Below are 11,614 nucleotides of genomic sequence, written 5' to 3'. Positions count from 1 at the left end.
AGTACAGTTGTAACTACTGGTTATAGTCACTTTGGTGGGAAGCCAGGAATCCATGGCATTCCATGGTCACGTGGGCCTAGGGCGGACCGCAGCAACCAAGGCAGCCCAAGGCAGCCCGTCCCGAGCGAGCTTCCTCCGTTGACGTTGACGTGTGCCTCGCTGCTGCTTGAAAGCTTCCCATCTTCATTTCACTCTATCTTTCCATCAATTCTCTTTTTTCTTTCTTGTTCTCTATCGGTTTCATCGGTCTCACTTTAGATCTTTCTATCCGTTCTTTGATCTTCGCCCGTTCTCTCCATTCTGGGCCCACCTAAGCCGTCTGAGCTTCTCTCACAGCTATCGCCTCATCCCTCTTTGCGATAGCAGAATCCTCCAGAGATGGTTGGACTTGCTTCGGCCGCTGGCCTGGTAGGCTTTCTGTCAGAGCCGGATCCCGAGTTGCAGGTCTTTGCGTTGAAGACCCTTGATTCTCAGATCGATCTACTTTGGACAGAAGTTGTCGACGCCGTCCCGCAAATGTTTGTCTCTCATTGCCCCAACGTCAGCATGCGAAGCCTGCATCTCGTCTCTAGCGGAGAATACCTGCAGCATATCTCTATTGAGGACGTACTAACGCGGATCACAGAGAAGCACTCTACGAAGATGAGTCGTTCTCGGAACGCGGGCTCGCTGCCCTGGTAGCCGCCAAGGTGTATTATCATCTCCAGGAATACAATGAAAGCATGGTGTTCGCCCTTGGGGCGGGAAAACTGTTCAAGCTGGACAACGGTGGCGAGTTTGAGGAAACGATCATCGGTGAGTTTGTCTTCCTCCAGCTGCTGAGGTGTAAGCAGCAAGATTCTGACTATTTTCCCTCCCCCTTCCAGCGAAATGCGTCGATACGTTCATCGCCCTCTCGGCAGCCAAGCGACCCGCCGCGGGTGATCAGCCGGCGAATTTGAATACCGCTTTCCCTACGTCCGCGGAGGGAGCCACCAGCACTTCCGCGAGCCTGACCTCGCCCATCACACCGTTTTCGCAATCCGCCTTGCCGTCCAAGTCGCTCCTTTCTCGTCAGGAAACGCCTGGCCTGGATGCGACCCACCCGGGCGGTGATGATGCCAGCGTTAGCCAGGTGGAGACCCCCCTGGTTCTCAAGCGCGGTGTACAAGGTCAGCTGCAGGCGGTCATCGAGCGCCTGTTTGACCAATGCTATCGGGAGAAGCGCTATCGTCAGGTGATCGGCATCGCTATCGAGGCGAAGAGCTTGGAGGTGCTCCGGAGGACGATCATCCAGGCCAGCGAGGATGAGAAGAAGCAGTCCGGTGAATCCCGGGAGAGTGAGGAGCTCTTGGAATACGTCCTGGACATCTGCATGGGTATTGTGCAGGAGCGTGGCTTCCGCAATGAAGTAGGATTTCCTCCCTTCGACCGGAGCCCTCGGCGTCATGCTAACTCTATATTCTAGATCCTCAAACTCATCCTCGACCTTCTCAACGAGATCCCCTCCCCCGACTTCTTTTCCATCGCCAAGTGCGTCGTCTATCTCAACGAGCACTCCATGGCCTCCGCCATCCTCCGCCAGCTGGTTGAAAAGGGCGACGCTCGCTCGCTCGCCGTGGCCTATCAGATCTCCTTCGATCTGTACGACAACAGCACACAGGAGTTCCTGCAGAAGGTCCGTCAAGAGATGGCCGAGCTCGTCCCCGACGAGCCGGAGAAGGATACGGAGGGACAGGCCGATGCGGAAGAGCCCAAGGAGTCCGATCGGCTGCTGGACGACCAATCTCAGTCTATTGGGGCCAACGACGATGCGAAGGTGTTGCCTGAAGCGCGTACCGCGTTCAAGAACATTCTCGACATCCTCGATGGTCTCAAGTCGATCCAGCTGAACCTGGAATTCCTCTACCGAAACAACAAGGCCGACATCAGCATCTTGAACAAGGTTCGGGATAGCTTAGAAGCCCGGAATTCCATCTTCCATACCGCCGTGACGCTCTCCAATGCCTTTATGCATGCCGGCACGACGCACGACAAGTTCTTCCGGGACAACCTGGAGTGGTTGGGCAAGGCTGTCAACTGGTCCAAGTTCACCGCGACTGCCGCGCTCGGTGTCATCCACCGGGGCAACCTGAGCCAGGGCCAGAAGCTCCTGCAGCCATACCTGCCCAGAGAGCACATCGCGGGCGTGGGCGGCTCGGGCTCCGTCTACAGCCAGGGTGGTTCGCTGTACGCGTTTGGCCTGATCTACGCCAACCACGGCGGCATGGCCGTCGACCTCATCCGTGACCACTTCAAGAAGGCTACGGAAGAGGTGGTGCAACACGGTGGTGCCCTGGGCCTCGGTGTGGCCGGTATGGCCACGGACGACGAGGGCATCTACGAGGATCTACGCAGCGTTCTGTATACGGATTCGGCGCTCAACGGTGAGGCGGTCGGTCTCGCGATGGGTCTGGTCATGCTGGGCACCGGGAACATGAAGGCCCTGGAGGACATGATCCAGTACGCCCACGACACGCAGCACGAGAAGATCGTCCGTGGTCTGGCCATGGGTATGGCGTTGATCATGTACGGCCGCCAGGAGGCGGCCGATGAGCTGATCAACGGCCTCCTTGGTGATCCCGATCCGACCCTTCGCTACGGTGGTATCATGACGATCGCTCTGGCCTACTGCGGCAGCAGTAACAACAAGGCCGTCCGCCGACTGCTGCACGTGGCCGTCAGCGACGTGAACGACGACGTCCGCCGGGTGGCCGTGCTCAGCTTGGGCTTTATTTTGTTCCGCAAGCACCAGAGCGTGCCTCGGATGGTCGAACTGCTCTCCGAGTCCTACAACCCGCACGTCCGATACGGCGCCGCCATGGCCCTCGGTATCTCGTGTGCGGGCACGGGGCTGGATGAGGCGATCGACCTGCTGGAGCCGATGCTCAAGGACTCTACGGACTTTGTGCGACAGGGCGCCCTGATCTCGCTGGCCATGGTCTTGGTCCAGCAGAACGAGGCCATGAACCCGCGGGTCACCTCCCTCCGCAAGACCATGATGAAGATGCTGGGCGACCGCCACGAGGACGCCATGGCCAAGTTCGGCTGTGCCGTCGCCCTGGGCATCATCGACGCCGGTGGCCGGAATTGCACCATCAGCCTGCAGACCCAGACGGGCAACCTTAACATGCCCGGTATCGTCGGCGCCGCCGTCTTCGTGCAGTACTGGTACTGGTTCCCGCTCACGCACTTCCTGTCGCTCAGTTTCGCGCCGACGTCGGTGATCGGGGTGGACCAGAAGCTGGAGGTGCCCTTCTTCAAGTTCCACTGCAACACGCGACAGAGCCTCTTCGACTACCCGCCGGAGCAGCAGGTGAAGACGGAGGAGGCGCCGGAGAAGGTCAAGACGGCCGTGCTGTCGACGACGGCACAGGCCAAGCGTCGGGCGCAGCGCCGGGAGAAGCAACAGCGACGGGAAAGCATGGACGTTGACCAGACGCCCACGACCCCGAAGGTGTCGGATCAGCTGGCGGAGCGCATGGACACCGAGGAGAGCGCGGTCAAGGAGGAGGACGAGGCCAAGGAGGCGGAGAAGGAGGCGGCGGAGGGCCAGAAGAAGAAGATGGAGCGGGAGAAGGTGGGGTACGAGCTGGAGAACATGTCCCGGGTGCTTCCCGCGCAGCTCAAGTATCTCACCTTCCCGGATCCACGATACGAGCCAGTCAAGCGGGTATGTAGTCCCCCCCCACTTACTTTTCAGTCTTACCATTGTTTTCTGAGCTAACAATATTTTCTTTCTAGCCGACGGGTGGAGTCGTGGTGGTTCTTGACAAGAACCCCGAGGAGCCCCGCGAGACGATCGAAATGAAGGCCAGCAAGGAGGCCAAGCAGCCTGCGGCCACCCCGGAGACGCTGCAGGACCGACTGCAGGACCGCCTGCAGGCGGCCATCGGGGCTGCGGCAATGCAGACGCCGCAGCGGGACTCGGGGCGCGACGCGTCGGCGGGCGCGGCGGCGGCAGCCGGGGTGCTGACGGCGGTGGATGAGGATGAAGAGGGCGACGAACCGGCGCCAGTGCCGGAGGAGTTTGAGTACGAGACGGAGACGGAGGACGAATAAATGGGAGGCAGTGTATTACTAGAATAATATGGATTGTCATGTGTTGCACTTTTCCCCTTTTCTTTATTATTCAAGATATATCATCTTGTATTCATCGATCATACTCTTGGATTATGTTTTGAATTCAAATTGGAGGGGTGTCCCAGGATAGTACCTAGGTATGCAGCACCTAGCCCAGGGCGAATACGACCTACCGATCCAGAACTAGCCACAGTGGGCAGGTGATGCGATCGACCAGATGACAAGCCAGATAGACGACCGGTTGATATCATCCTGCCCCCTCTCATATAGACCGAACTAGACTCGAAGGAGAGATTTCTGATCTAAATACCCCAATTCTTTTCCCCTCATGCACGGAAGTCGGGGAAAGAGGAACTAACTAAGTATATCGTGGGAGTTTGGATAGTGGAGGTGGATAGTGGGATGTGGATTACGGGGTGGATTCATGGCGTGAGGGAGGGCCCTGAGGGAGAACAAATCAGGGGGATGGTGATGATAATGCAATCCACTGATCAGGGGGTTTCAATTCAATCATTCGGTTCGTGTACAATCACATGGAGTATACTCCGTACTGGTTGATAGAGATCTTTCTGTCCGTTCCCTACTATGTCACTGCAGGTAAGGAGAGTCCATATGCCTCATTCTGCAGCCTGCCTCGGCAGTTACTAAATGCGGTTAGCTGCTCCACATGACCTGGAATGACGCAGTGAAAGCAGTCCACCAATCAGCAGCTTTAAACTGGCTGACCAAGCAACCGAGGTGCAGCGCTGATTGGACGGAGCTAGCTGAGTCAGCTTCTTGGTATGTGCACATTGTGTCCGTTTTGTTGAGAACATGTGAAAAGTCGATGTTTTGGGCCTTGGGACCGACGAGCTCTGGTTCCATCTTCTCTGATCCGGTCTTGTCATTGGATCTGAATCCCTTACGCTTGTCATCTGGAAATTGGATATGGAGAGTTGGATTTGAAAGCTTACTTGCCTAGGCTTTTTTTTTTTTTTCCCCAGTGGTGACGGATTACCCGTGCGAACCCCCGAGCGTACCGTATATATCGCTTTTCCTCTCCTCCATTCTTCTTCCCCGGGCTTTCTTATTTATTTTTTTGGCTTTTATTTTTATTATATTTCTCTGATTTAAAAACCTGTCCTACCCCGGATTGCTTGTCTCCGGATTTCTCACTCCTTCGTGTTACTCCCTACCTATATAGATACCCCCTTGAGCGACCTTTTTCTCTACCACTATGTCCAAGACCTTCTCCAAGGACGACGTCGCGTCGCATAGCAAGCCCGATAACCTCTGGGTCATCATCGACGAGGATGTCTATGATCTGACCAAGTTCCAGGATGAGCACCCTGGTAAGTCCTCCTAAAAAAAGAATGCAATGATGCGACAGTCCTAACCAAGTTTGCGTATAGGTGGAAAGAAGAGTATGACCCCAATAATACCGCGACCTCGCGAGACCCCCAACTAATACCTATATCACAGTCCTCAACCGTGTCGCTGGAAAGGACGCCTCGAAGCAGTTCTGGAAGTACCACAATGAGGGGATCCTGAAGAAGTACAAGGGCAAGCTGCAGATCGGTTCTCTCGACACCAAGCAGGCCGCTGAGCCCGCCGCTGCCCCGGCCAAGTCCGAGGCCCCGCAGCCTCAGGCTGCCGCCCCCGTCGACGTCAAGGCCGCCAAGTCCGACGAGGCTCTCGAGCCGTTTGGTGATCTCATTCCCTTTGCCGATCCCGCCTGGTACCAGGGTGTATGTATTTCTTGTTCTCTGCCAATGGACCTTGGTTCCATGAGGGTGTGGATGGTGTTAACATAGTGCAGTACCACTCCCCCTACTTCAACCAGACCCACGCCGCCCTCCGCGCCGAGGTCCGCCAATGGGTTGAGACCGAGATCGAGCCGTACGTCACCGAGTGGGACGAGAGCAAGACGGTGCCCGCCCACATCTACAAGCAGATGGGAGAGCGCGGTTACCTCGCCGGTCTCCTGGGCGGCAAGTTCCCCGTCGACCACACCCCCCACCGCGTGCAGTCCGTGGCCCCCGAGAACTGGGATCTCTTCCACGAGATGCTCCTGACCGACGAGCTGTCCCGCGCCGGCAGCGGCGGTCTCGTGTGGAACCTGGTCGGCGGCTACGGCATCGGCTGCCCGCCGCTGGTCAAGTTCGGCAAGAAGCCCCTCGTCGACCGCATCCTGCCCGGCATCCTGGCCGGCGAGAAGCGCATCTGTCTGGCCATCACCGAGCCCGATGGAGGCTCTGACGTCGCCAGCCTCAACTGCGAGGCTAAGCTGTCCGAGGACGGCAAGCACTACATCGTCAACGGCGAGAAGAAGTGGATCACCAACGGTATCTGGGCCGACTACTTCACCGTCGCTGTCCGTACCGGCAAGCCCGGCATGAACGGTATCAGCGTGCTGCTCATCGAGCGCGAGGCCGGCGGCGTCAGCACCCGCAAGATGGACTGCCAGGGTGTGTGGAGCAGCGGTACCACCTACGTGACTTTCGAGGACGTCAAGGTGCCTGTTGAGAACCTGATCGGCAAGGAGAACCAGGGCTTCAAGGGTGTGTTTTCCTCGTCTTTTTTTTCCTTCCCGTTTTGAGACCAACGGCTAACTGTCTATTGTCTAGTGATCATGACCAACTTCAACCACGAACGCATCGGCATCATCATCCAGTGCGTCCGCTTCTCCCGCGTCTGCTATGAAGAGTCCATGAAATACGGCCACAAGCGCCGCACCTTCGGCAAGAAGCTGGTCGACCACCCCGTCATCCGGATGAAGCTCGCCGAAATGGCGCGCCAGATCGAAGCCACCTACAACTGGCTCGAGAACATCATCTACCAGTGCCAGTCCATGGACGAGACAGAGGCGATGCTCAAGCTGGGCGGCGCCATCGCCGGCCTCAAGGCCCAGAGCACCCGCACTTTCGAGTTCTGCGCCCGCGAGGCGTCCCAGATCTTTGGCGGCCTCAGCTACAGCCGTGGTGGGCAGGGCGGCAAGATCGAGCGTCTTTACCGGGATGTGCGTGCCTATGCTATTCCCGGTGGGAGTGAGGAGATTATGTTGGATCTGAGCATGCGTCAGAGCTTGCGGGTGCACCAGATGTTTGGTATGAAGTTGTAGATTCGATTCCCCTTTGATTTGTTTGCGTGTTTGGGTTTATACATCTTGTTCTTTTTTTTTTTTTTTTGGATATGATCTCTATGCTGTGCATCTCTATATGACCATCGGTCAAATTCAATTCATGTATTATAGAACTAAAGACATAGTGTGATATTTTTGAATGGGAACTATCACGTATATTTCCAACTATTCAACTACATGTAGATATAAAGCAGAGGTGATATCATGATATGGTTCTGTTGATTGTTAGAATAGATAGACTAGGTAAATTTCAACGGAACAAGACATGGAAGACTCAATCCAGCCACGCAGTCCGACCAAGCGCGCGGACTGTCTTCTTTATTCTCAGCTTACGCCTTCTGTCTTTCTTTTTCTATATTTCCCATATCAACGACTACTTATTTCTTCTCTAATTATTCCCTCATACACAATAGCACAAGAATCCCTTGGTGTTGGGGCCATTTACTACACTGGTAGTATTCGCCACACGTGACGACGGTCGCGAAAGCCGCCGCGAACCCGATCGGAGAGCCAGCGCCGCCTTTCCTTCCTCTCCTCGACATTTCAACCTTTGAACACGCCAGTCAGATACTCGCTACTGACTGGATTGGTTTTTTCTTTCTCTTTTTTTCTTTGCACTGGGCTCTGGGGTTTTTACTTTTTTTACCTTTTCCTTTTCGTCTCGTCCTCCGTCCCGGCGAGAGAAAGGAACGCCTTCCTTATCCTGACGCCGGAACGAGCTGGTGCACTCGGACTACACATACGAAGAGGACACCATGTCCCGCAATCTACTGGATCATGACTTCGGGTCTGAAGATGAAGATGATGACTTTAACCCCGCTCCGGCGGAAGAGTCGGGGAATGAAGAGGACGTGAAGGTTTGTTTGTCTTGCTCGCAGGTGGTAGCTGGGGGGGAGTGAACGAATCGCGCTGACATAAAGGGTGAATCAGCCGCGTGTGAGCCACGACCAGGATGACGACGATGATGACGAGAGCGTCAAGGCCGATCGATCTGCCCACCCACGGAGTAGTGACCACGATGTGAAGCCTGATCATGGGGACGATAACCGTGATGAGGATGGGGAGAATGATGAGGAGGAGGGTGAGGGTGAAGGGGAGGAAGGGGAGGATGAAGAGGAGGAGGAGGAAGAGGATGATGATGATGATGAGGATGCTGTTTCGGTGAGTTGTCCTCCTTCGTTTGATATGGTGAGCAGTGCTGACTATTTTGTCATTCGATAGGGCCGCCCCCGGAAGCGCAGAAGGAGGGGAGGTGTGCACTCCTTCTTCGAAGAGGAAGCCGGTGTCGATGAGGACGAGGACGAAGCCGAGGATGAGGAGGACGAATTGGCCGAATTCGGCGGAGAGATGCACCCCGACGATCTGGACGCCCTCCCCGTCGGGGCCGAAACGGACGACCGTCGACACCGACAGCTGGATCGCGAGCGTGAATTGGAGGCGAGTTTGGACGCCGAAAAGCAAGCACAGCTGCTTAAGGAGCGATATGGACGAAACCGCGCGGCGGCCACGGATGCCGTCGTTGTGCCGAAGCGACTGCTTCTCCCGAGTGTCGAAGACCCGAGTATTTGGGGTGTTCGCTGCAAGGCTGGCAAGGAGCGGGAGGTAATTTTCTCCATCCAGAAGCGCATCGAAGAGCGCCCTCCGGGGTCGCGCAACCCCATGAAGATCATATCGGCTTTCGAACGAGGAGGTGCTATGAGCGGCTACATCTACGTCGAGGCACGCCGGCAAGCGGATGTCTTGGAAGGACTGCAGGATATGACCAACGTCTACCCCCGGTCGAAGGTCATCTTGGTTCCGGTGAGGGAGATGCCGGATCTCCTCCGGGTCCAGAAATCCGAAGAGCTCCTGCCTGGCGGCTGGGTGCGCATCAAGCGCGGGAAATACCAGAACGACCTGGCCCAGATCGAGGAGGTCGAGACAAATGGCCTGGCGGTCACCGTGCGCTTGGTCCCCCGACTGGACTACGGTCTGAACGAGGATTCGGGCGCCCCCGTGTCCGATCCCAAGAGGAAGCGCCCCGGGATGAACCCCGCCGCTGCGCGTCCGCCCCAGCGTCTGTTCAGCGAGGCAGAGGCTAAGAAGAAGCATGGCAAGTACTTGTCTGCCACTTCTGGTCTGGGTGGCAAGTCGTGGAGCTACCTCGGCGAGACCTACATGGACGGCTTCCTGATCAAGGACATGAAGGTTCAGCACCTGATCACGAAGAACGTCAACCCTCGGCTGGAGGAAGTTACCATGTTCGCTCGGGGGGCCGAAGACGGAACTGCCAACCTGGATCTCGCGTCGCTCGCCGACACGCTGAAGCACTCCACCGCCGAAGACTCCTACCTGCCGGGAGACCCGGTCGAGGTGTATCGCGGCGAGCAGCAAGGCCTCATCGGTCGGACTAGCTCTACCCGCGGCGACATCGTCACTCTGCTGGTGACCGAAGGCGACCTTATCGGCCAGACGATCGAAGCACCCGTCAAGACGCTCCGCAAGCGTTTCCGGGAGGGTGACCATGTCAAGGTCATCGGCGGCAGCCGGTACCAGGACGAGCTCGGCATGGTGGTCCAGGTCAAGGACGACACCGTGACGCTCCTCAGCGATATGAGCATGCAAGAGATCACCGTCTTCAGCAAGGATCTTCGGTTGTCCACCGAGACTGGTGTCGACGGGAAACTTGGCATGTTCGACGTGCACGATCTGGTGCAACTGGATGCCGCGACCGTTGCCTGTGTCGTCAAGGTTGACCGTGAGTCCTTGCGGGTCTTGGACCAGAACGGCTCGATCCGCACGATCCTCCCCACGCAGGTCACGAACAAGGTCACTCCCCGGAAGGACGCCGTCGCGACGGATCGTAACGGGGCGGAGATTCGCCATGGGGACACCGTCCGCGAGGTCTACGGAGAGCAGCGCAACGGCGTGATACTTCATATCTACCGGTCGTTCCTGTTCCTCCACAACAAGGCCCAGGCGGAAAACTCCGGTATAGTCGTCGTGCGCACGACCAACGTCGTGACCGTATCGGCCAAGGGCGGACGGTCCAGCGGACCGGACCTCAGCAAATTGAACCCATCCTTGATGGGCAAAGGTATGCCTGGTGGTGCCGGTGGGATGGGCCCTCCGCGGTCCTTTGGGCGTGACCGAATGGTCGGAAAGACCGTCATGGTCCGCAAGGGTCCGTTCAAGGGTCTTGTGGGCATTGTCAAAGACTCGAGCGATACGCAGGCCCGGGTGGAACTCCATACCAAGAACAAGCTGGTGACGATAGACAAGGAGCTTCTCGTCGTCAAGGACCCTGTCACTGGCCAGACGATCGACATGGGGCGCGGGAGAGGTGGGCCACGCGTGCCCTACGGAGGCGGTTCAGCGGCCCCTCCGTCCGCCTGGCAAGGTGGACGTACGCCGATGGCGGCTGCTGATTCTTCGAGGACCCCAGCCTGGGGCGGCGCCTCTTCAGCGAGAAGTAAGTCTCTCATCAATACCCGTTAACGACGAAGCTAACGAATTTGCTAGCACCCGCCTGGGCAGGTATGGGTAACAGTTCCCGGACCCCCGCGTGGAAAATGGATGGGGGGCGCACGGCCTATGGTGGTGGTGGTGGCGGGATGGGTTCGCGCACGCCCGCCTGGAACGCCGGTGCTCGCACACCGTACGGCGGCGGCGGCGGCAGCTCCGGCGACGCAGGTTTTGACGCCTTCGCATCAGGGTCCCGGACCCCGGCCTGGGGCGGCGGTGGCACAGGCAATCGCACGCCCGCCTGGACAATGGGCGGATCAACCAGCAACGGCTCCAAGGACTCTCGGGGCTTCGACGCACCGACACCAGGGGCCGCCTACTCGGCACCGACGCCCGGCGCATACGGTAGCGCACCAACCCCGGGCGCATCAGCACCCACCCCAGGCGCCTGGCCCGAGAGCGCTCCAACACCAGGCGCGTTCAACGCCCCGACACCGGGCGGCCCGCCCAAACGCCCATACGACGCACCTACCCCGGCCGCATGGGACAGCGGCAGCAGTCGCCCTTACGACGCGCCGACGCCAGCAATGGGCGGCGCAGCCGCCACTCCAGGAGCGGGTTCATACGGCGATGACGGCGACGCAGGACCGCGATATGACGAGGGGACGCCGAGTCCTTGAACACATACTTACATTATTCAGTGTATGTAGCATGACCCCGGGGTGGGGGGCAAGGGGCGGGGTAGCGCTGTCCAGGGCAGATTCAAATCATGGAATATGGGATGGGATATGCTTTTCTTCCCTTTTGCCTTTGCCTGCCACTTTTGTATTCCATTTTTCTATTATAGCATATCGTATTATATGTATTTCATCTGGTTGAATTATTATTTTACTACTTTATTCTATTTTGATTCATTTAGTAAGATTGGTTCAGTAGGATGGACGGATG

The 11,614-nt window shown here is 57.4% G+C and overlaps 4 protein-coding genes across 4 annotated transcripts; 3 read left to right on the top strand and 1 right to left on the bottom strand.

The window, feature by feature from the left end:
* The first annotated feature begins 150 nt into the window (after nt 1-150).
* BDW47DRAFT_104680 (proteasome regulatory particle base subunit RPN2) lies at nt 151-4,085 on the top strand. The gene is made up of 5 exons (XM_024812382.1): nt 151-518; nt 626-795; nt 867-1,390; nt 1,448-3,691; nt 3,763-4,085. Exons 1-5 carry the CDS (start codon nt 379-381, stop codon nt 4,078-4,080), a joined length of 3,396 nt encoding a protein of 1,131 aa, XP_024672695.1. The 5' UTR covers nt 151-378; the 3' UTR covers nt 4,081-4,085.
* Nucleotides 4,086-5,317: 1,232 nt separating this feature from the next.
* On the top strand, nt 5,318-7,201 carry BDW47DRAFT_125209 (putative acyl-CoA dehydrogenase; the record flags this gene model as incomplete). The annotated part of the gene is made up of 5 exons (XM_024816353.1): nt 5,318-5,432; nt 5,493-5,504; nt 5,563-5,828; nt 5,900-6,641; nt 6,708-7,201. The coding sequence occupies 5 exons, from the start codon at nt 5,318-5,320 to the stop codon at nt 7,199-7,201; spliced, it is 1,629 nt and encodes a 542-aa protein (XP_024672694.1).
* Nucleotides 7,202-7,585: 384 nt separating this feature from the next.
* BDW47DRAFT_104676 (uncharacterized protein) lies at nt 7,586-8,315 on the bottom strand. The gene is made up of 2 exons (XM_024812381.1): nt 8,153-8,315; nt 7,586-8,079 (listed from the first exon to the last, which is right to left on the bottom strand). The coding sequence occupies exons 1-2, from the start codon at nt 8,255-8,257 to the stop codon at nt 7,990-7,992; spliced, it is 195 nt and encodes a 64-aa protein (XP_024672693.1). The 5' UTR covers nt 8,258-8,315; the 3' UTR covers nt 7,586-7,989.
* Nucleotides 8,310-11,401, top strand: spt5 (transcription elongation factor spt5). The gene is made up of 3 exons (XM_024812380.1): nt 8,310-8,383; nt 8,444-10,673; nt 10,724-11,401. The coding sequence occupies exons 2-3, from the start codon at nt 8,570-8,572 to the stop codon at nt 11,344-11,346; spliced, it is 2,727 nt and encodes a 908-aa protein (XP_024672692.1). The 5' UTR covers nt 8,310-8,383; nt 8,444-8,569; the 3' UTR covers nt 11,347-11,401.
* The last annotated feature ends 213 nt before the right edge of the window (nt 11,402-11,614 follow it).

The sequence above is a fragment of the Aspergillus candidus genome (assembly GCF_002847045.1).
Source record: "Aspergillus candidus strain CBS 102.13 unplaced genomic scaffold BDW47scaffold_18, whole genome shotgun sequence".
In the NCBI taxonomy this organism is placed as follows: domain Eukaryota; kingdom Fungi; phylum Ascomycota; class Eurotiomycetes; order Eurotiales; family Aspergillaceae; genus Aspergillus; species Aspergillus candidus.
The sequence above is the reverse complement of the archived record's forward strand: the minus strand, read 5'-3'. Positions and strand labels throughout refer to the sequence as shown.

Excerpts from the sequence above, each read along its gene's own strand:
- BDW47DRAFT_104680 (XM_024812382.1), top strand. The coding sequence starts at position 379 with ATGGTTGGACTTGCTTCGGCCGCTGGCCTGGTAGGCTTTCTGTCAGAG. Across the intron at positions 519-625 it reads GTCGACGCCGTCCCGCAAAT|AGAAGCACTCTACGAAGATG; the intron begins GTTTGTCTCTCA and ends CGCGGATCACAG. Across the intron at positions 796-866 it reads GTTTGAGGAAACGATCATCG|CGAAATGCGTCGATACGTTC; the intron begins GTGAGTTTGTCT and ends TCCCCCTTCCAG.
- BDW47DRAFT_104676 (XM_024812381.1), bottom strand. The coding sequence starts at position 8,257 with ATGATCAGGCTTCACATCGTGGTCACTACTCCGTGGGTGGGCAGATCG. Across the intron at positions 8,080-8,152 it reads TGGTCGTGGCTCACACGCGG|CTTCACGTCCTCTTCATTCC; the intron begins CTGATTCACCCT and ends AGACAAACAAAC.
- spt5 (XM_024812380.1), top strand. The coding sequence starts at position 8,570 with ATGCACCCCGACGATCTGGACGCCCTCCCCGTCGGGGCCGAAACGGAC. Across the intron at positions 10,674-10,723 it reads CGGCGCCTCTTCAGCGAGAA|CACCCGCCTGGGCAGGTATG; the intron begins GTAAGTCTCTCA and ends CGAATTTGCTAG.